Source organism: Scomber japonicus, chromosome 1 (assembly GCF_027409825.1).
Source record: "Scomber japonicus isolate fScoJap1 chromosome 1, fScoJap1.pri, whole genome shotgun sequence".
Taxonomy (NCBI): Eukaryota; Metazoa; Chordata; class Actinopteri; order Scombriformes; family Scombridae; genus Scomber; species Scomber japonicus.
This window is the reverse complement of record NC_070578.1, coordinates 23593786-23616344: the sequence shown is the minus strand read 5'-3', so window position 1 is coordinate 23616344 and position 22559 is coordinate 23593786. Positions and strand designations below refer to the sequence as shown.

The following is a 22559-nucleotide window of genomic DNA, read 5'->3' as shown; positions in this document are numbered from 1 at the left end:
CCTTAAAGAATCCTCACACAAGAGCCTCTTTCAGTCTTGTTCCAAGCTGCCGAATGTGCTGATGTTCACACTAATCATATGACTTTGTGCGGTGGAGAAAGAAGTTCAACATTGAGCTAGTTATTAATGAAATTCATTGATGGATGGCCCCTCTTCTCTCTCCTTCTCAGCCCAACATGATGCTTAATGATCATGAGTTTATAAAAGGACTTGATTGATCAGGAGGGACTAACGGAGTGCAGAAGAGGGACGAGATGACTACTTTATTACATACAGTACACATCCACGCTGTGTCTTCCTAGTGGACTGTCCAAGTTGCATCTGAAGCAGCACCATCGCCCATCCAGCTAATCGCACATCAGTCACTTTGTCATCGGGCTGCTAGCTTCTTTCATTAAGAGCAATAATGTGGCTGGGTGATGAATACGGCTCAGCGTGCGCATGCATGCTCGCACATGTGCTGCTTTACACTGAATGTGACACCAAGAAAGGAGCCGTACTCCATCTTCTCTTTACAAAGTGTCCTCTTGCCCAGCAGGGACCACCACATATGTCATAATTAGAAAACACTTAAGTAAGCAAAGGGCTGTCAGATAGACAGCCTCTAATCACAGGCCATAAGCAGGTAGTGGTTAATTGTATATCAGAATCACTCAGCTGGCCATAAATAATGACTGCTCCTTCAAGTATGATGGTAAATTGTAGTGCTCTTTCTGTCTCTCTCGCAGTCCTTTCTTTTGAGGAATAGTTCTTGAATAAATAAAAGCATGATAAAAAAATCAAAATACTGTGAAAGGCCTCAAATGGACTTGAACTATATTCATCCTTCATCTTGTCATCTTTTTAACTCACCAGAAAAGAAAAAAAGAAAAAAGATACACAAAAGAAAAAAAACATTTCAGACAGATTTTCTAATTATTTTTTTTTTCTTTTCAAAAAATGTGCTGTAATTATTTTTGGGTATTGTTGCCATCATAATTTTATTTTCAGGAAAAGACAACAGCATGACTCAAATGCAGTAGTAAAAATGACTATCTTCGGCTATATTGGTTAGGTCTGCTTAATTTCAAGCACCTTCTTCTATTAGGAAAAGAGATAAACGTCCCTTCGGGGGAAAAGTGAAAAACAACAAAATTGTGCAATGCATTACAGAAAAGGGGCTAAAAGATTAATGTGTGTGTCGGTGTGTGTGGCAGGGGAGCTGTTAGTATTGTGGGGGACGCTACCTGAGTATCTGTTCAGACTGCGTGTGATAGGCATGTTTAGAAAAGAGGCAGAGGTTAGTACAGACAGTACATCCTTGGCAGAGATTGAACGCTCACCCTGGGAGTAAAACAAATGCTTTTTTTTCCTGAATGGTGGCAACATGCCTGCTTTTAGTGTCATCCAGGCGAAACCTGGGGGGGGGGGGATTATTTGTATCATGCAGAGTCAAAGTGTCCATCTCCTAGTTGAGTCTTTAGAGAGGGAGACAGCCCTTTGCTAATGCCCTGTGTATTCACTGAGGAAGTAGGTCATTCAACAATGGAGCCAGCAGCAGTCGGCACTCTCCCCTTGCATAATACATTAAGTGTAATGTGCAGCAACTATTCAGAGGCCCCCGAAAGCTGTTATTTTATTCTGTAAATGCACACGGACATGACATTTAATATTGTCACGGAGCGCTGAATGACAGGGTTTCATTGTGCGTCAAGTACAACATGATGCCAAGTTTAATCTGAGCTCAAAGCGACATGACAAACGGGAAAACACGGTGTGTTCTCCAAAGCATGAACTCTGAATAAATGATGGGCGCTGAGCTCTGGGCGCTGTAGACTGGAAGGGAGGATGTAAGGAGAAGATTACAGAGGAAAATCTGAGCACTGCAAAGAGGGCCACGGCCCCATTGTGTGCTTGGGATCACAAAGTATCCTTCTGTAAATCTATTTACAGCACCCCTGGCCCTTACTGTCTCCCTGCCTCCTGTCATCCATTATAGCAGCTGCTGAATAGAGAGATGAGAGACGAAAAAGCTACATCTAGCTCATGTCAAAAGAGCAGCTCTTCAAAAGAACCTCCATTTATCAAAGACACTTTTTTTTTTCTTTTCAAAATTTCAGATTTCTGATGGGGTTATTTTTTTACAATTCTATCACTGTAAAAACGTGTCCATGCGCTTTTTCCTGAACCTGCCTGTTTGTATTTCCCTGTAGGAAAGGGCGCATTTTGAGAGCATTGGACACCACCTCGGCAAGCTGGGTGAGGAAGGAAAAATCGGCCACAGAGTTATTGACCTCACCAGGCCAGAGGATCTTGATGGTAAGATTTGGATTTTTCTCTTGTTGTATTTATTGTTTTGACTTTTTGTCTACACAGAAGAGTTTGTTTCCTCACAGAATCTAATATTTACTGTAATAAACTATGAATTCTGTGCTAATGCGTAAACTGTGCTGACTGGATTCTCTACACATTGGAGACAAATTTTATATTACAAAATGTGGTTATGTGACTCAGTTTTAGATGGTGGAGTGGTATGTATGAGTGTGTGCAGGAACATGTGCGTGTGTAAAGGAGATACGGAGGTTGGGGTGAATGCCGTTTGAAATGAGCCGAGGTTTTCACAGGTAGGTGAGCAGAGGACAAGGGTGCCTGAGGACAAAGTTGGCTTTTTTCCAAGCTCGGCTCCTGTTGCTGTTGTGCTTGTTTGAGGTCCTGGGCACAGGGGTGTAAATTCAGGTTTCACCAGTGTGACAAAGCGTCATCTCCCTTTGTGGCCCTGGCTCCTACACAGGAGCAAGGAGTACCTCAGTGCACCAGTGTTTGTCCGACATAAATATTTGTGGCAGTTTCCATGGCACTTCAGAGCCAGAGCAAAGAGGAAAATGGTTCTGACTCATCTTTGATGCCTCGAAGAGTCTCAAGGCAGAAGGATAGATATTTCTCAGGACAATGTAACCCATCAACATCTTTAAATAAAATCTGAGACACATTTCCCATCAGTTTTGGCAAGTAATGATCCTGCAGAATATGTGCCCATAGACTTTTATAAAAAAAAATATGTTTTGCTTCCCACAAAAATGTATGTTTACAAACTCCAAAGCAAATGACTTTTTTTAACCATGTGTGGGTTCACATCACACCCAATCCTGAAGATGAGAATGAGAGGTACATTTAGTGGACTCATTTACATGTTTCCCATGTGAGCCACAGCAGCAGATCTCATCCCACCCGTCTGCCTCTTAGCACAGATGTGCTTCCAGTGCTCATTTTCCCAGTGGGAACCTTCCCTCTGTGGCTACTGTGGAGTCAGAACTGAAACAGAACGCACACCAGGGCAGTTGTGTCCTTTTAAGTCCTGCACAGGGCCGAGGGAAAGGCTTGTGCCAGACGCCTCACATCAGTGTTCCCAGTGGGCAATGGATTAGGAGCAAGCAGAGGTTAAAGGAGAGGAGAGGTCTTCTTCCCAGGGGGAAATGGCTGGGAGCCAAGGCAGTACGCATAACTCAAAACACACAGTTACCATTTCTTCTCTTACACCACAAATATATATGTCTGTCTCTTCAGCTTCAACAACAGCAAAACATGCAGCTGAATGATGTGAAGCAGATTTTTATGATGTGAACCCAACGTGTTTACTCTTCTGAGAACATGTTTACTTTTGAAATCGTTGTTGTCAGGATTTTTTCCTCCCTGAACCAGTTGATGTATAAAGTTGATTTATGGTATGTCACTCAACACTTTTGATAAGTGTCGCTCAACAGAAATTAAAGAGTCACTCAAAGTTTTCAATAAATGCTTCAGTGAGCGGTTTCAGTCATCTCCATGGTAACCAGGCACTATCCACCAGCAGGCTTGTTTAGTAACTCTATGTCATTCCGACTAGGACTAATTAAACAAGGATGTTACAAGTTATCTAAAGTTATAGATCTAGATACCAATGAGGAAGTTCAGTGAAAACTACATTCTCCATGGTGATGTAAGTGACACTGGTCACATTGCACAACAAAATATGACTGCATCCAAACAAAAGCAAACTCCACATGTACACGACATGAAAGGAAAGTGTCCAGCTACATGATTTTCTGACAAAAACATGTCATATCTGTCCAGTGACACTATAGATCGGCCTTAATGGCTCCTCAGCATTTCCTTATAGAGACATACAGTGACAATCTAATTGCATTTTTTGTGCTCTCTCTAATAATCCAGTAAATTTTGATTTGGTTGGTTTGCTAGTCAAAGGTCATCCACATGTTGGTACCGAGACATCTAAACAATATTTACTTTTCCACCAAATTTAGCCCAGTTTTAACCCTGACCTGTTGTTGCCTTTTGTAAATGACCACACCAATACTTCCTAAATGTAACGTTATTCATAAATATAATCATTTTTTTAGACCATTCTAGTATTGTTTGGAATAAACTGCATATACTTTGTTGTCTCCTGAAAAAGGAAAATTACTGGGTGTACCTCCCAGTCCTTCCATAGGGTGTGAAAGCCCCTTCGTGTGTAGCTGCTTTCCCTCCAGAACAGAGCAGCCACACTGAGAAGGCCCCGTGTACAGCAGACTTCTGTCATCATGGCAGTTCACAGAAAGCTTTAGGTTGCTTGAGCTAATATTTGCATACCATGCAGCAACCAACAGCAGAGAAAATAGCGGTGAAGGAATGGAAATAGATAGGATTCCCTTCATTTTACAAAGCCACAAGCCACACGCGTGATTCCATCGCAAATTCATTAGGTCCTTTTAAACTCAGATGAAAACATTACCAAATACCACAAAGGCCTCAGCCCAGCCAGGCACTTTGTTCATTCACACCAGCAGTATGCAGTTGCAGGTTGTAGAGGCGGTATGTAGCTGAAGTTGTGTGTTTGTCTAAACCGCCCACATCACAGAGGGTCCACAGAGAACAAAGATGCTGTTGAGAGATGTTTGGAGGCAGGAAACAATATTAATCTAAAACGCCTAGTGTGATAATATCAACCAGAGAGTGAGAAAAGATGAAGCTTCAGCCAAGCAGTGTCTCTAACAAAGTCCTCACGGAATAGGATGAGAAGAACAGTAGTGTTACATTGTTGTTGCAGATCAGTGATGATGGGTTTTCTTTACATTGGTAGCTTGGAGCTGTTATGAAGTTTTATAAGAGTTGATTGTTTGAAAAGGGTTTTTGTTGTTGTTTTTCTTCCACTCAGAGGCCGTGGGAATCAAGCTCTGGCTTTTATTGCAAAGGAGTTTTTCCTAGAAGAAAGCTTAGATGAGGGGGCACGGGCTTAATGATTTATCAAGTCACAACAACAATAGCTGAATAGGTCAATACTATCAATAAGAGAGTTCTGGTTTGAAGTTGGCAAATGTATCCCCAGTAGGATAAATGTACAATGTGTGTGTGTGTGTGTGTGTGTGTGTGTGTGTGTGTGTGTGTGTGTGTGTGCATTTTCTTTTTAGTCTGCAAAGTTGGATGTTGTAAAAGATTAGATTCCACTTTAAGGTTAAATGCATACATGATTGGATAGACAGACAAAAGTAAAAGTCTTACCCTGCATGTTGAAACAGGTTGGTTGTTTGTTCCCAAGTTCTCGTGTGTGTTTGTACTAAACACACACACACACACACACACACAGGCTCCAGAAAACTCACATAATCCTAACAGAGAAAAAAAAGGACTGACATTTTATAATAGGGTTTGTATCACTTGTAATTTGTAATGGTTTAATTAGCATGCTTTGAGCTGAAGCTACAACAGGGGCACTGAGCGCTGTGTCCTGTCTGTCCATACACATTAATCTAGCCTGATCCTGCTCTGAGGGAGAGGCTCCATTGTCAGCAGTAAATGCCTTCAGTCAGAGGTGTTAGATTTGATCCCAACAGGGAGGGCTTGGCAGGTTTGCGTGATTGTTGCCTGCTCAGTGAGCCTCATCCTCTTGAGCGGATTCCTGGGTGACATTATGTGTCTGCCCGCAGAACAAAGATGAGTAAGGAGGAGAAAAGGGGGAGGAGAGGGGACGACTGGGGCAGTGCTACCCTCTGGCTTGGTACATGGTCGAGTCTGAGCCTGCAGTTCACAGGTGTGATAGGCTTTTGGGCCTCTCTACATTCTCTCTCCGTTTCTCTCCCTTTTTTATGCTTCCTCCTCATCCACTTACAATTTTTTATACCCCCCTCCACCACACACACGCAGACAATCATTCTTTCTCACTGTAATTCATGCTGCTCATCTGCAGTGTTTCCAGGAGAGACAAATTAAAAGGGGATTCTCATATCGCTCTGTCACACTTGAGCTGCGGGCCTCATGAATCACAATAAATTCTATTAAGCAGCACTCCCTCTGTTTCGCTCTCTCCGCAGCTACCACCCAGGGGGCCTGCCCCTGTCACTGCTAAACATCTGTGTTTATTTACACAATCACACACCTAACTAACTGATTCCTAATTTTCTCCTGGAAAAAAAATAGTTAATGCTCATGTCAGAGCAGTGTTGTGACTTTTAATAAAAAGACGGCTGCAGTAAATTGCATGGTGCTGGATATGGGGATTTGTGAGACTGTTATAAGTCATATTTTATTTTCATAAAAAAAAAATATATATACACACACATACATACATAGGTGGTTCTAAAATGTTAAGAAACTGGGGAATTTTAAAGTTTTAATGTTTTGGTGTAACTTACAGTCGTGCTGCGCTTCTCCTCTCTTCCCTCTCCTCTGCTCTCTGTGTTGGGGTCTGGGGGCGGGGCTGAGACAGCAGACAGGCACTTTTCTGTGTGGCATCATGTGAAGCAAAAACAACATGCCTCATCTGGCTTTCCTCCAATGAACCAAGTCACGTGGCTGGTTTCCTGGCTAACTATGGATGTGGCACTAGCTGATGGCAGGCAGTTGTTTTGTCCCCCTCCCCGTAAGAAGCTCACCTCTGCCCGTATGCATGCACACCAGTATATAAATTGCTGAATCAGTGTCAGTGATAGAGTAATGGCACGGGAGGCATCGTAAATTACAGCAAGCGATCCCGGGGTGCAGACACTGGCTGTCGTGTCTGAGTGAGCGCTGCGCTCCTGAGCTAATGAATACCTTCATCTGGCCCCGGCAGTCAGCAGATTGCCCCGCGTTGATGGATACTGTCAGCCCTCCGCCACACCACATTTCATTGCACAATAAACATGGTTGTCAAAACCAAACAAAGTGAAATCAATTCACCCTGTACAGTGAGTGCATGCTAAATGAAATTAACGTACTGTGGGCTTCGGTGGCAGCAAAGGTAGTGTATTATTTCTGAATTCATGATGGCTTTAGGGCCTACAGCCTTCTAGAGGCAAAAGCCAACAGACACAACAAGAGATAGTTTTGAGACAATATTTAAGAAACTGAAAAAATACATCACTTAAATATTTAGATTTTGCATTTTTGTGTATGCTATATATGTTTAAGTACATATATTTATATGCAGTTATAATTTAATTAGGCTTTCTGTTCAAATAACTGGAGGAGACTGTTCAAATGAAAGCAAAAAATGTTATGACAGTTTAGTGTCATAGTAATATTAAGGACCTAAAAATATCAGGTGTTTCGTATATTTGCATATTTTTTATTTTTGCTTTTTCCCCTCTTTTTGTATATTTTCAGAAATAGGTTTTTAAGTGTCTTTAATAATAGGATTCTGACTGAAATTCCATTTGCCAGAACTATATGACATTAACAGCTGAATCCTCTGGACAGTGGAAGTGGGAAAATATGTAAACATCATTTTCACTGGGATCTCAGATAAAGTCAAAGCTCTGTGGATCATAAATGTGGCTGTTTGACTGTTAAACAACAAACAGCTGGTGAAAATCAATTTAGGGGGTCTTTGTACTGGTTGTGGGCAGCAGGACACCAAACCATTTCTGTGAACATAAGCCACAATCAACTTCCACCACACCTCCATCTCTGTTATATTAGAGCCAGTTGGGCAATCCTTTAATACAACATCCCTGTGTTTGTTTACAGTACGTGACTATATTCATTGCCTTTTCCCTTGTCTTCTATAATACTTTGGAGTAAAAGACACGCTTTTGCGAAGTGAAGACACTCATCAGGCTGAAAATAGTGCAGCAGCATCTTTAGTGATTAGAGCAGAACGAGTACGAGTTCTGTGGATTTAGAATTAATGTCACTGTGCAGCCTCCATTACTCATTAAGAGTTTGATTTTGTTTATCATCTGAAATAATAATAGAAATCAAACCCCAGGTAACGTGTGCCAAGGCTGCTAGTGGAATGGTCTAATGAGAAGGCTTCACATGTGGATGATGAAATATGCATGAGTCATCCCAAGCTTTCTTTTCCAGATTTGAGATCATTAAAGATGTATCGTAGCATATGGAAGGCTTTTTTGTCTTATTTTTCAAGCCTTGTTTATCAACATGTTTTTGTTTGTTTAAATATTCATACTGCTTTTATTTAATTCTTTCACATCTTACATATAAAAGGAAGCAAATGCGCATGCAAACAGAAATCATTATCAGTTTGATGTACAGTTTAATACTGAGAGAAACTCTCTTATGCTGATTGTGAATGCCCTGATTGAGAAACAGCAGAATCGGCAGACTCTCTCATCGCAAATGTGTGCCTGCTTGGTGTGTGTATGTGTGTGTGTGTGTGAGAGTGGATGTTTGCTTGAAAGAGAGAGTGAAGTAGAGGAATGGAGTGCCTGAATTTATTTGTGCATATACGTGTTAAAATGTACTTTGGAAGAATGCTTTATTTTCTTTTTAAAGACTGCCTCAAGTCCCATATTTGTCATTTATGTTGGCACACTTGCTCATTTTATGGACACTATGAATGTCAAATTGAAATGTAACAGGCTGAGTAGAGAAGTGTGAACACTTCCCGACAAAACATTTAACTGCCATTGAAGTCCAAGGTCATCCTCTTTTGGTTTTGGATAGACCAGTGTATAAGTTAAGGAGGGCAGCTCCTCCTTAAACCGACATTGTATTCTCTTTTATAGCACATAAAATAAAAGGCTGTTAAGTCAGTTTTTCCACTCAGTCGAAAGTCTTCCCCCTCCAAGAGGCTCTAAAGCCCTGCACTCATCTGAAACAATGCTCATGATGATGGCAGTGGTGACTGTAGAAGAAGGGGAGTTTGAACATGGCTCATCATTTAATCGATGTCTTGCCTCGTTCTCTCTTCTTGTTCCTGCTCTGGCTACTCCAGGGTCCAAGGAGCTCAATGGCTCTGCAGATAAACCCCAACCATATTATTGTTGGCCAACAGGAGGTGCTGGATCTACTGAGGCACGTGTCTTCAGGGAATCCCGAGGAAGGAACAACAACGAGCCCCACATTAAAAGGCCAATGAACGCATTCATGGTGTGGGCCAAGGATGAGCGGCGCAAGATTCTCCAGGCCTTCCCCGACATGCACAATTCCAACATAAGCAAGATTTTGGGTAAGGCCTATTCTCTACATTCCAGCAAATATTTCAAGACACCACTCTCCTACAGCAATGTAACTGCTTTTGTAAAGCCACGTGTAAGGGACAGAAGAATCACCTGTTCAATGCTTAAACGCTTTATCTTTGCTATTTAAGAACTGCTATTACTTACACTTATGTCACTGGCAAATAAAATTAATAAAAATATGTTTCCATGAACCCAAACAACATCCCATACCATCCACTTGTCATCCACAATTTATGCTTCTTTCCCTCGGCTGGACAGAAGAACTTAACTCTTTGGCTATTAAAACAGTGATTAACCTGCTGTGTTTAAAACTGAAGTTCTTGTGTGACTCACTGTAGAGTTGGAGAACTATTTTTTCTTCACAACATTACTGTAAGACAGCACATAACTTTCTGTGCTTTTCCTTCATTTAAATTTCCACAATACTTTACAGACTTACAAAGTGTTTAAAGTACTGTACTGTAGCTAGTATCTAAATGAGCAGACTATGTTATCTCATAGACCGCTGTGGATAAGTTCACCTCAGCATACAGATGGATTTATAGCCCATCACTACCATAAGTGTTTGTCATGAAAAATGACAGAGGCTAAATGGGTCTTGTCCCCTCAGCATTGAAGTCCATATATCACAGCTGTTAAAAGTGCTGTCATCCAGTACCTAGCAAGACACTTCGCAGAGATGCAGTATTTACTACAGCAAGCTTGTTGTTCCTTACTGTCTGACATCGTCACAGATACTGTAATGTGCACATGCAGGACTATCAAGAGGTTGGTTTGCAATAGACAATGAATGTGGCACATGACTTTGAAACCCTCTACCCTTATTAAGTGCAATTAAATATTGATTTTTTTTATACCAATGTGATAAAATGTAACCACATTGTGAGGTTTATATGCAGTACTGGCTCTCCTAACAGAAAGTTAAAGATAAAGTATAACTAGTTGTAATCTGTCTAAATCATGTTCAATCAGCTACTAAAACTGCTTTAGTCATGTTTATCTTCAAATGAATACATCTCAATCTACCATGTTCTATAGGTTCTCGGTGGAAGTCCATGTCCAACCAGGACAAGCAGCCATACTACGAGGAGCAGGCCCGTCTGAGCAAGCTTCACCTAGAGAAGTACCCAAACTACAAGTACAAGCCGCGGCCCAAGAGGACCTGCATTATTGACGGAAAAAAACTTCGCATAGGAGAGTACAAGCAGATGATGCGCTCACGGCGACAAGAGATGAGGCAGTTCTTCACTGTGGGGTAGGCAAGCAATGGAAAAACCTGCAAACTAACCACATGAACACACAGACAAGCTTGCAACATAGCAACTGGACTGTAGCTTTTCGCCTCAAAGTTTTTGCCATAATGTAATGCTATTTCCTATAACCGAGTGTTGAGTTAACCTCACTGTATTGGTTTTAAGACGAATGCCCGACATGTACATCAAAATCAAGTGTTTTTCAATTGCTGTGATTTAATAATTTTGGACAATAGCAGTCTGCAAATGGAGCATGAAGTGCAGACATTATAACAGGATATAAGCTTTAAGTATAGACTCACAGAAGCCTGGAGGGCGGCAGGCTGAAGCTTAACACTTTAATTTACTGTGTGTGGTTAGCAGGAGAACCCTTCTCCAGGTGTTCCCATGTCAGTCATAAGCTTCAGTGGCTGGAGTATCAATCATCCAGAGCAACAGCAGACAAGAGCAGCACTAACCACGTACTGGTTTTATGTCACCAATAAACCGGGTAGCATTTCTGAACAGCTCAAAACAGGAGCTGTCAGGAGAACGTCTCTTTTCCCAAATCATTTTCACAGAGCTGCTGGCTTAAAGAGGACTGCTGTGGGAAACCCCTAATCCAACAGTCTCAGTTAAAGTGGTTCAACAAAAAATATATATATATATATATATATATATATTGAGATGGGTCTGAGCAGTACTCTCTTTCGGCATTCTTTCCATTTGTTCCATCTTTTCTGGACGTCAAATTGGTACTATATCAAAATAGAGAGAAATGCGTTAATCTAAACGTTATTTCATTCTCCTACATCTAGGCAGCCGCCACAGATTCCCATCACCACCAGCGCCAGCATGGTCTATCCTGGGGCCATCACCATGGCGACTACTACACCCTCACCTCAGATGACATCAGAGTGCTCCAGTGCCTCGGCGAGTCCTGAGCCATCCATTCCTGTCATTCAGAGCACCTATAACATGAAGCTGGAGCCCAACACCATAGCAAACAATAGTGAGCCAGTCAACGGCGAGGATGAGATGGACATGTACGAGGATTTTGAGGATGAGCCGAAATCAGACTATAGTAGTGAAAATGACACACAAGAGCAAGTCAGCGCCAACTGAGGCCTCTTTAACTGAAGAGGCCTACGCAGACACAACAGTCATTCAGGAGGATGCCCAGGGGCTGGTCTGATCTGAGGGAGGGAAAGAGCAAAAGAGAACAAAACTACCACACAAAGGTTTAAAAAAAAAAAAAAAAAAAAGAAGAAGAAGAAAAAAAAAAGAAAAAAAAGAAATGATGATACATCATTCATGAGCCAGCATGCAGATGTGGCTTCATTAGAATCAAAAGCTATTTGGTCTTAAGTGTTTCTTCAAGTGTGTGAAGCAGTTTGGTTGTGGTAATTATTTTATTTTATTTTTTAATCTCATTGTTTATTTTTTCATTGTGATCATGGACATTTAAACAATACAGTTATTGCCTAGAACAAAAGATGGAACTTGAAATTGAGCATTTGATATGAACCTATAATTCTTAGTCATTTACCGTGTTTTTTCTCTTCAATTAGATGATTTTGATATATTACATAACTGTTCAAGATGGGAATAATATTCTCACTCAGGTATAGTGTGCCAGCCAACAGCTTGTGAATGTTTTTAATCAAGAGTTAAATATTACCAGTACAAAATATCTCAAAATTACATGGAGTGATTCCAACGTATTGCAGAGGCAAGTAACACATTATCATTATTAGTATTATTATTATTATTACAGATTTGTTGTTATTGTTATTACACAAACTGCATGATTTAGTGCATAAGTGCCAAACATTTCAAGTTGTTTCTAAATTCTGTTAGGCAAAGTGTTTCTGGGAGAGGCTTTGTGAGTCTTAGACAATCTCTTGATCTCTTAATGCAGCTTCATTATACAGTCTTTCTCTAATTTACCCTAACAAAATAAACAAATAAAACTCAGGAACTTGTAGGCAGCAGGCTCTTCAAGAGGTTTTGCGACATATTTGGGTGGTGCTTGTCATGCTAGCTGTTCTCTGGGGAGCCCAATGCAGTGATCATCAATTTAATTGACCAGCCCTTTCATTTCCCTATCCCAGTCCACACTGGACTACCCAGTACTGTGGCGTCCTTCGCTCATTTCCAGTTCCACAATCAAGTCTGAATCACCAAGTTCTTAATCTGAGTGATTGTAATCAGGCCAGAATGCTAAAGGGCCAAAGGCCTCCAATCTGTTGGATTGGAACAGCAGCAAAAGGAAGCTTTGGGGGCATTACAATCTCAAATTGATGTTGTACAATGTGTACAACAGTACATTCTGTTAAACGCTTTAGCCCCATTTGGAAGGGATGTTTAAAGTCTTAGGTCTTAGAATGTCATTTTTTCCAATCTTAATTCTTTTTAGACATTGTAAATCTTAAAGTGACACTAAGAAGTCTTAAAGTAGAGCACGGTCATTGGGTTGATGCAATGAGTTGATTACTGTAGTAGTCTTAAGAGGAGTGGCAGTTTATGAGGATATTTCTTAACAGAAAAAGGCTAAAATCATGTTTGTTTCTTAAAATACCCTGCCCATGTACACATGACGAAGGCAACTTAAAACACAGATTTTTGCAGTATAGCACTTTGAGCCTTATTTTGTTCTTTTTAATCATCTTACCAGCTTTTATAAAACACTTATTTCTTGCGTTTAAAAGAGACACGCATGCAATGACTCCCAAACAAGGGGCAAAAGTTCTCTATCCTGTTTTCAGCTAAAAAGATGACAAGTGTTGACCTTTTTGAGACCGCAGCTAGATAAAGCTCCTCGCGTAGCCAAGGCCCTTCATTTTGAGACTCAGATCCTCTTTACAGGGCAGAAGGTCTAAGTGGCTCCCCTCCCTGCCATGCCCTGCTCTGACCCCTGCCCGTGGCAACCTAAGCACCCAGGGGGCGCCATCTGGCTCAGAGAAGGAGAAAACACCAGGGAGGGATACAAAACAATAAAAAAAATGGGGTGTGTTTCCCTCATTGTGCTCTCCATCAAAGTGCTGGAAGTGAGGCCTCAACAGGGCTCCCACCCAGGCCCAATCACCAGGCACTGGCGAGCAGATGGAACAAGTACATCAAGCTGTGGGGGATTATTAAAATGACTGACGACTGGGTATCATCTGAAATACAGCATTATTAATGCATGAGTCCAGCTATTCCCCTCCCTTGCCCTTGAACCTGTCCATTTCAGAGAGTGCGCAGAGCTTTTTGAAGGATCTGAATGGCTGGTCACTGGCTTTAACTGGTCAAGATCCCCACTGCTGGTCACTGCATTTCCTCCTAACTAATTGGTACAGATGGCTCTTTATATCTCTTTAGTACTATTAAGTTCTATACTTTTATTGTCAGTACCCATTCATTGCTGGTTTGTGTTGTTTCTACTTTTAGAAGTCTTGTAGGTTTTTTTAACCACCTCATTGATAATTCCTATTTTATTTTATTTTTTTCCCATCACATCTTTTCTACATTGTTCTCAATTTGAGATACAAGTTATTTTAAGGATGCTCTCCAACAAACAACCCAAGTGGATTTCCCTCAAAGTCAACCTGTTTTTGCTCCTGGTGGTTAGATTGATTTGTATGCGATTGTAAATATTTTCATGACCACGCCACACAGATTTGGTGGGCTGGTATTTAAAAAGGACTTCACGGAACTGAAACTTGACTGTGCTTATACAGCAAAAAAAAAAAAAAAGACAAAAAAAGACAAAAAAAAAAAGACAAAAAAGGAAAGAAAAAAATGACAAACAAGTACTCACAAGGAGACAATGTTTCATAAGTGTTATAAGCACTGGATATAAAATTGTATTTTTATCAATTCTGATTAATGTGAAGCTGTCTGAGGAAAAACACCATGAATTAACAAAATTCTCCAGTTGGACTCAAGTGGGTTTGCTCTCACAGTTGCCAGATTTTAGTCTTTTTTTTTGTCTACTTATTTTGTTTATTTATGCAAAGACACATGTGATGAATGAACACTTTGTTTAAGCTTCAGGGCAGCCTAGGGGAGAGACTCTGCACAAGGAAGTGAGCAGAAAATTCAACAGCAGGCTTGGTTAGCCGTGAAACACCAGACTTCAGTGCATTGCATATTGTATTTGAAACTGTAGAGTATCAACATATTGTATTTATTATTAGCCACTGCTGGCTCTAAAATTGTCAGTAAAAAAAAAAAAAATTAAACAACAACAACAAATGGACAATCAGAGAAATAGAAAAAAAAACAACAAAAAAAATGACGAATTGGAGCTAAAAATGTTTTTCAGTGAATTCACCATCTCATTTAGATTTTATTGTAAATATAACATAGGAAATATATTTTTGTTCACACGTATTTAGTGAAGTATAAGTTATGTATTTGGCAGTTTTCTTTTCTTTTCTTTTATGTTTTATTTTTGTACGTGGTTTCATGTTTTTAAAACCAGACAAGTCACTGTACCTCATGTAGATGCTGAATTTTTCTGCTTATTGGAAGAAAGCAGTATTGGACCTGAGAAAGAGAGAAGCACCTCATTTGCTTATGTTTTGATAATCCTCCCTGGACTATTCAAAGAACCAATCAAAATGAAAGCTATACTTATTAAAACTTGTTAACATAATGGAGTCATTACAAGTAAGGTACTCGTTTAAACAACAAGCACTTGATGTAAAAGAACTACTCAATAATTTGTTTCCAATCATGATGCAATCTAGGTGGTATGCTGTATATCCTCACTTGTGTTTTGCGTTTAATACAGCGCTCATAGAATGTGGCAAATTTCTCATGAAGAGCTGATGTCATCCTGAAAAATGTGCATGCATTTGGCTTGCATTTACATTATCATATTAAACAAATGTGTTCTTAAGAATGATTGTTTTAAACACAAGTGATGTTTTTATACTCTTTTGAAAGGTGGGAACGTGCATATATTTATTTGTTTTAATGTGGCAAAGATGCACAAAAACTGTGCATTATCTTTAGTCTATTCTATCCTTGCCAATTTTTTTGTATGTTGCTGATTTTTTAAATGACTATCCAGCCATCTGCAAATGTAGCCCTCACAATTGTTTTCTCTTAATCCACTTGTTAGACATGCAAATGGTTTGAATGAACAACTGAAGACATAAGCTTGTATGCTGTTTCAACATTACTTACTGTAATTTGATTTTTTTTTTTTTTCTGTCTGAACTTCGTGATGTATATGGTGGGAATGTTCTCTGTGTTAATTTAATCAGCACAATTCACTGACATGCTGGACTGACATGCTAGCTGCTGTTCAGAAGTGTAAAATTTGTTGTTCAGGGCAACATTTATAGTTGTCTTTGGTACTTTGCTGTTTAGAGTTGTCTCTCAAGCAACACTGTGTGTGGCTCTTCTATCACTGAAGCCGTTTAAAAAAAATTGCTGGCAGTCTGATACAATTTTCTGCATAGAAATCTTTTTTTTTTTTGTTTTTGTTTTTTTGTTTGTTTTTTCCTGGCAGGTACCTAGGCCAATGGCAAGTATTGTTTGAGTGTTATTAGAGAAAATGAAATACATAGTGTCTGTTGCTGCTTTTAAAAAAAAGTTTATGTCTGAATATGTAAATAGTTTATCATAATATCTTGTACAGTCCAATGTAAAGTTTTTAATTCAACTTAAAAAAAATGTTGTCATTACATTTGTGTTCACATTCTTTATACAGTACAAAAGATCAATTATTTGCTAGGGGTATTATTGCTAAAAAGAAAAAAAGAAAAAGTTTTTTTTTTTTTTTTTTAAATGTTTGTTTTGTTTTGCTTGGCTTCAAAGTGTACACCAGCAAGTCTTTGGTTTCCATGTGCAGTATTGACGTGAGGTAAACTTAAGGTGAATAATTTTACAGTGGTGTGTGTGGAGAGCAAATCTCCTCGGCTTTGGTAGTATTAATACACTATATCAAGTAAAAACAAAACCAATGAGTGACACATTTGGGTGCATCTAGGCATCATGGAGATGTGTATACTGTGTATGATTAAATTATCCCCACAGGATCAATTCAGGCATAATATAATGTAACACCATTTTCTGTATATCTCAGTCCATTGTAACAATACAACAGGGGGCTGAATAACTGCCTGTTTAAGCTCATTTACCTCAAGAATTTCCTCCTTTTCTGTAAAAGAGACAGAAATTGTGTTACAGAAAGCTTCTCACATCACTCCATCTTTTGTACTGCTGTTGACACTTACAAATTAAAGAGACATTTTGTTTTAAGATTTGAGTATTCTTTTCTTTATGCCTGCATTGCTATTAATATTATGTTTGCATTAGTTTGCTGTGTTAAGACATCAGTATGGCTTATGTATGAAAGCCTTGGTAAGTGTGGCCTGAAAACCCTCCACTCACTTTAGTCCATTTTCAAATATGTATTCATCACATAATGTGCAAGAAAAGATATGATACTGCACAATAAACCCACAATGCAACATTCTTAAAACTATCTTACAATATTACATGTCTTTGTTATACTTACCCACACTTTTGACTTTTTCTTAGATATGATTCATTAATTAATGCACATTAATGAATTAGCTGACAACTCAATTTTAAATTATTACCATTAACTTATTACGTTCAGACAGAATACAGCTTAGTAAACATGTTCTGAACAAGAGATTCAAACTGCCTTTTTGTAATAGCAATAGATTTGACATTGTACATCCTAACTTTTCTTTCTTCTGACAATTTAACAGTTACATTATGGTTATATATTTATTTGATACACTATAACATAAATAGTGTATATAATTATGAATTGAATATATATAAAGATATAAAATACATAAATATAAAAAATTAGTCTGGTGCAAATATTGCTCTGAGACGCTAAGTAAGTGTAGCTAGTGGTTAGCCACGCCAGCTAGTTAACTGCACGGCTGAGTAACAGCTTGTCTGTCCGACATCAGCTGTACTGATTACAAGGACAAAGAAAACAAGCAGAGGCGGCAGGTAGCGTAGAGGCAGCCAGTGTGTAGGATGAATGCAGGAGCTTGAAACTTTCTTTAGAGATGAAAAGAAACAGTAAACTCCTGCAAACAGAGGCTGCAGATGCTGACTGGGGAAATAATAGATGTCATTTGGTTCCCATTCTTTCTTTAATTCTACTTAGTCAAATGTTTCAAAATTACACTTATTTATAAAATGTAAAAAGATAAACTTGGAACCCCAAAGCATTATGCTGTTATTTGTTCATTCTTTTGGGCAGATTATTGTTACAGTACAGAGCATGTACCAAATAAAATTTAATAATAAATGTGCAGGTTTCTGCTGATGATGGACTAATAGGTGTTCCCAAACCCTACTATTGTTTTGTATACAGTCAATTATATATTATATATTATACTGAGTGTTCTCTTTGGCTACTTAACCTGCTACAATTATATATATATACTGTTGTGCGTGTAGATGTGGAGTCTCAAACATTATGAAACAGCAACTAAACATTGACATGTGTCCGGCACATACAGTATGACATACACACAGAATATGAAAATAAAATAAAAGAAGTCAACTTAGTGGCACAGCATCAAATGTTTGAAGCTATTTAACTTTATATCTGGAAACCACCAACATATTTTCAACCGATCCACGGGCAGTTTGGAAGATTCAACCTTAAGAGGGTATTTACTCAACAGCTGATCAGCACATGCGCATGTCCTAAGGATCCTTGACCTACCGCAAGCAGAAATGAAGAGGTAAGGACAGTGTGTGTGTGTGTGTGTGTGTGTGTGTGTGTGTGTGTGTGCTTGCTCAGTGAATCAGGTGTGTGGGTTTGTATGTGTGTGCCAGAGGTCATCTTGAGAGTTGTAAGCCCAGACCATGTCCATCATTCTTCTCTGGATTGCTGCCATCTCTTGCTCATTATCATCATAATTAGTATGAGTTTTACACCCTGCACGCATTTCAAATGTCTTTCTTGACACAAGGGGTAAAACATTTAAAATAAATTTTGTGTTTTTACAAGTCAAAGCACACACTGCTTATTTACGTTTGTCTAGCTCCATGTTAGGTGTACTTATCTTCAGAAAGGGAAATCAATAAAAGTAAAACAGAGTCTCTGGAACTAGTCATTTTAACTGTTTGGGGAAACAATTTCATTTGTTGTTTCTATCAATCACTTTGTCCATCATAATTGTACTGTGTACTGCTTTCCCCAGGGTATATGAAAACTACAGTTTAACTGAAGTGAGTGTAATAGATGTCTGTGTAAGCTCCCTCCAGCAGTAGATGGAAAAGTAGGCATATACCTCAGCACAATAAATCTTACAGTAATTTTCCAACCCTGTGTGACAACTAATGGCATAGAGAAAAGCTCTGTGCTTTGTGTATTTGTCTTTGCATTATTGTGCAAGTGAATGTCCAACATTAAAACACAGCTGAGCAGGTGATATTTTAAACTGTTGGACTTTCTTTTTTTTTTGAGTTGTTTTTGCTTTGCATTGTACACATAGATTTCTGTGTGCGCCAAATAAGAGGTTGGGTGGAATAATTGGGAACCTAGTGAGCTATGGGGAGTACTACTGCTGTTTGTAAGTGGCCTTGTTGAATGAACTGTCACTGTTGTACAAAGATGTGTATGTTTGAACAGCGGATAATAATTAATACAGCAATGCTGTCGTGTAGCGGCAGGACTGCTATTTCACAACTCCGATGACTAAACACCGGAGGGAAAGAGACCAGCGAGGGGCGCCTGGAACAATATTTTACTCATTTGGATCTGCCCAATGCTACAGCCGTTGCACCCAGTGAATCTGTCAGACAGCTCCATTTCCCCAAGAACAGCTGCTATTTATCTGATTTTCTCATTAGAGTTGACTCATGACTTTATTGTACTGGCTTTGGCAGAGGTACTGCAGTGCCTTGGTATGGCTCGTAAAAACAGCTGAGACTTATTCTCCCTAATGTTACTGGATGTAGGAATGTGTAACACCTGTCTATGTAAGAATTTTTCTCTTGTTCTGCGTTTTAGTCTTCAGGTAAAACGATCTTAATACAATTTCCATTCATATTTGTTTCATAGGTTCATAGATACACTTCTCAACCAGATTGTTATGCTCTCTGTATCAATGTAACTTTCAGCACAGGTTAAAGGGAAGAAGATGGAAGAGATCTCAAGAGTCATCAAACATGTATACAAGAACAGTATGTAAGAACAGCCCAGACCCTTAGCAATGTTTTAATCCTTGGAGGTGAAGGACTTAGGAAATCTTGCTAATTTCACAGATGGTTTAAAATAGATTAGTGTGGAGTAGCAGCTCCCTGAGAAGGGCTGACCCACCAGGTTCCCTGTGCAGCTGCCAAAACCCTGCACCTGATGCTCAGAAGTGCCTTCCAAAAGTCCTGCAAGGTTAACCTCAAACTTAAGCATCCCGATATGCCATCCTTGTTGTGAGTTTTACTACGTCTTCAGTGAACTTCACCTCCATTTTGTTCTATATCTAGATAAACCAATATGTCTGTTTTTTATTCCATTTTATTTTATTCTCATTTTTGAAAGACCTTTCAGACCCCTTTCAGTGTTGATAGGGATGCCAATTGTTAAGTGCTAATCAGCAAACCTCTGAGAATTTTGACCAGTTACAGATTATACAGATACAGTTTATAGGTTAATGTGAATTCCAGGTTTGGGTTCTGAACTTGTTACTTCTAGTAATTCATTTTAGTTCAATTGTTGTCAAATTTCCGTACATTGCAGGACTTGGAGTGAGCACAGGCACAAATTTATCGACTCATGCATCTCACGTGGATGTTCTGACACTGATAGGAGCACCAGCCAACAGACACATAGAGATGTAACCGATCCATTTTACCAGCCTGCACAGTGTCTAGCAACTAGTTAGCAGGACTAGCATCATTAGCATAGCCGTGACTTATGTCACCCATAGATTGTATAAAAATAAGGTATTAGCATGCTAATCCTACAGTCTATCTGTAATACCATATTAGGCCATCACACAACTGGTGTGCTGATTGACTGAGACCGATATGCAGCCAATCAGTGTGGTAGAGGACGAGGGATGGAAAGAGCTAGATTGGTACCTTGATATCCGAGCGCGTTGTGCCATCGAGAGCTACAGTGACTAAATGCATTGAATAAAACTTTGAGGAGAAGAACAATGTACTAAAAGTCAAGCTAACCAGGGCAGAAAAGTTAGCTCTGACCAAATATATGTAACATAAGCTACATCACAACCTCTGGTTAATTACCAGTTAATGGGTGTCCTGGTTATTTAAAATAGTTGTCCTTTGCCTGTTCACATTTTTTTAAGTTATACTCAGAAGTCTTAGTTTTATTTATGGTCTAATTCTTGTTGTTGGGAATATAACTTATTTTCTTTCATTCTGTTCTTGGCTATAACTATACCCTAGTGCACAAAGGATTTTTTTAATCATCTTAAATTCATGTGTCCACTTGGGCACATGGGCTGTTCTCACTTGTTACTTTGTGTTCTTTCCCATTAGACGTTTTGTACAATGCATCCAAGAGCCATTTTTTTGTAATGGAATAAAGGAGTGAATCAGACTCTGCATGGTATATTGAATAGGCCAAGCCTGCTGCTGGAGCTGGGCTGTGTCCGAATAGGCCTGACACAACCCTGGCCTGGCTGAAAAGGCCCAGCTTGGAGTTAATGTGGAAAGACAATGGCACAGGGTGAAAAACTCGACATGGTTTTGTTGAACTTGTCATTCTTTGGTGCATAGCTGTGAGGAAAGCCTAGAAACCATCTGAATGTTATTTGTGCTTTTTTGACCCATATTTGGGACAGCTTTCACAAAGCCTGTGTGAGAAGATTGAAACAATGCAGAGACGCTTTCAGAAGAGGGACATACCTCGATTCTAGCCAAACCATCTTGGACCTGCTTCATCTGAATGGTTTGTCTCCAAAAGGCTGACATCATGACACTACTATTGGTTGTTTTTAGCTATCCTGAAAAGTACAGAATTATACTATAATTAATTATCATTATTCTAAGCATCAGAAAGTTTTCAGAATACCACATAAAACCAAAGAAAAGCAACAGGAGAAGACTGTGTGTTGAAGAGAATTCAACAGCTAAATGTAACGTCTGGGCCATGAGCTATTGTGAGTTTAAATAAAACGTGTGACCTATGAATGAGTTATTACTGTATCAGATTTAATAGAAAAGGCAAAAAGAAGAAATATATAAACATGGATTATATTGTGTCAGATGTGCTGCATATTTTCTTGCTCCACTGTGATGATACTGAAAACATATTACTCTCTGTGTAAATCAATCAGATTTTCTGAGCAGTTGTTAGGAACACTGGGTTGCTAAATGAACTTTTGAAAATCCGCATGGGACAATAATTCAGAAAATGTAATTTTGCATACTGTTTCACATCATTGCATCTCCTCAGTGCATTTGTCTCCCAAAGCATTTGACTGCATTTCTGTGGGGAAGAATAAATGTGTAATGTTTTTTAAAAGCATCCCTGCTCCCCCAGTTTTTTGAAGAATTTCAGAAAATAGAGGTTTGTCTCTTGGAATATGTGCTATTCTCTCAAAGCTATCACTCAGTTCTCTCATGCATATGTGAATTACACACCTTTATGAATATGTAAATGTTGCTAGAATGCCTCATTAATTAGTAATTCATGCATTTTTTACAACCCCAATACTTCGCCAGTGTAGTCTGATGAATTATCAGCCGGAAGTTAATAAAGGGGATTCATCATCACGTTTTCTGAGCTTTTTTCAACTACATGTGTAATTTGTGTAATTCAGTGAATATGATTTGCGTAGCTTTTTATGGCAGTATCACTGCAGCTGTCTTATAATCTGATCTATGGATTTCTTCTTGGAATCTGCCAGTGCACTTATAACATTCACAGGCATATTTC

General features: G+C 39.2%; 1 protein-coding gene across 3 annotated transcripts in view; it reads left to right on the top strand.

Annotated features, from left to right (window-relative positions):
* The window catches only part of sox6 (SRY-box transcription factor 6), a 139084-nt gene extending 122175 nt beyond the window's left edge, over positions 1 to 16909 (top strand). For all 3 annotated transcript variants that reach the window (XM_053324560.1, XM_053324559.1, XM_053324558.1), the window contains 4 exons: positions 2193 to 2298; positions 9233 to 9406; positions 10458 to 10674; positions 11470 to 16909. In XM_053324560.1, the coding sequence (XP_053180535.1) occupies positions 2193 to 2298; positions 9233 to 9406; positions 10458 to 10674; positions 11470 to 11776 (804 nt within the window). In that variant the 3' untranslated portion in view covers positions 11777 to 16909. The remainder of the gene's footprint in view (positions 1 to 2192; positions 2299 to 9232; positions 9407 to 10457; positions 10675 to 11469) is intronic.
* Positions 16910 to 22559: the final 5650 nt, after the last annotated feature.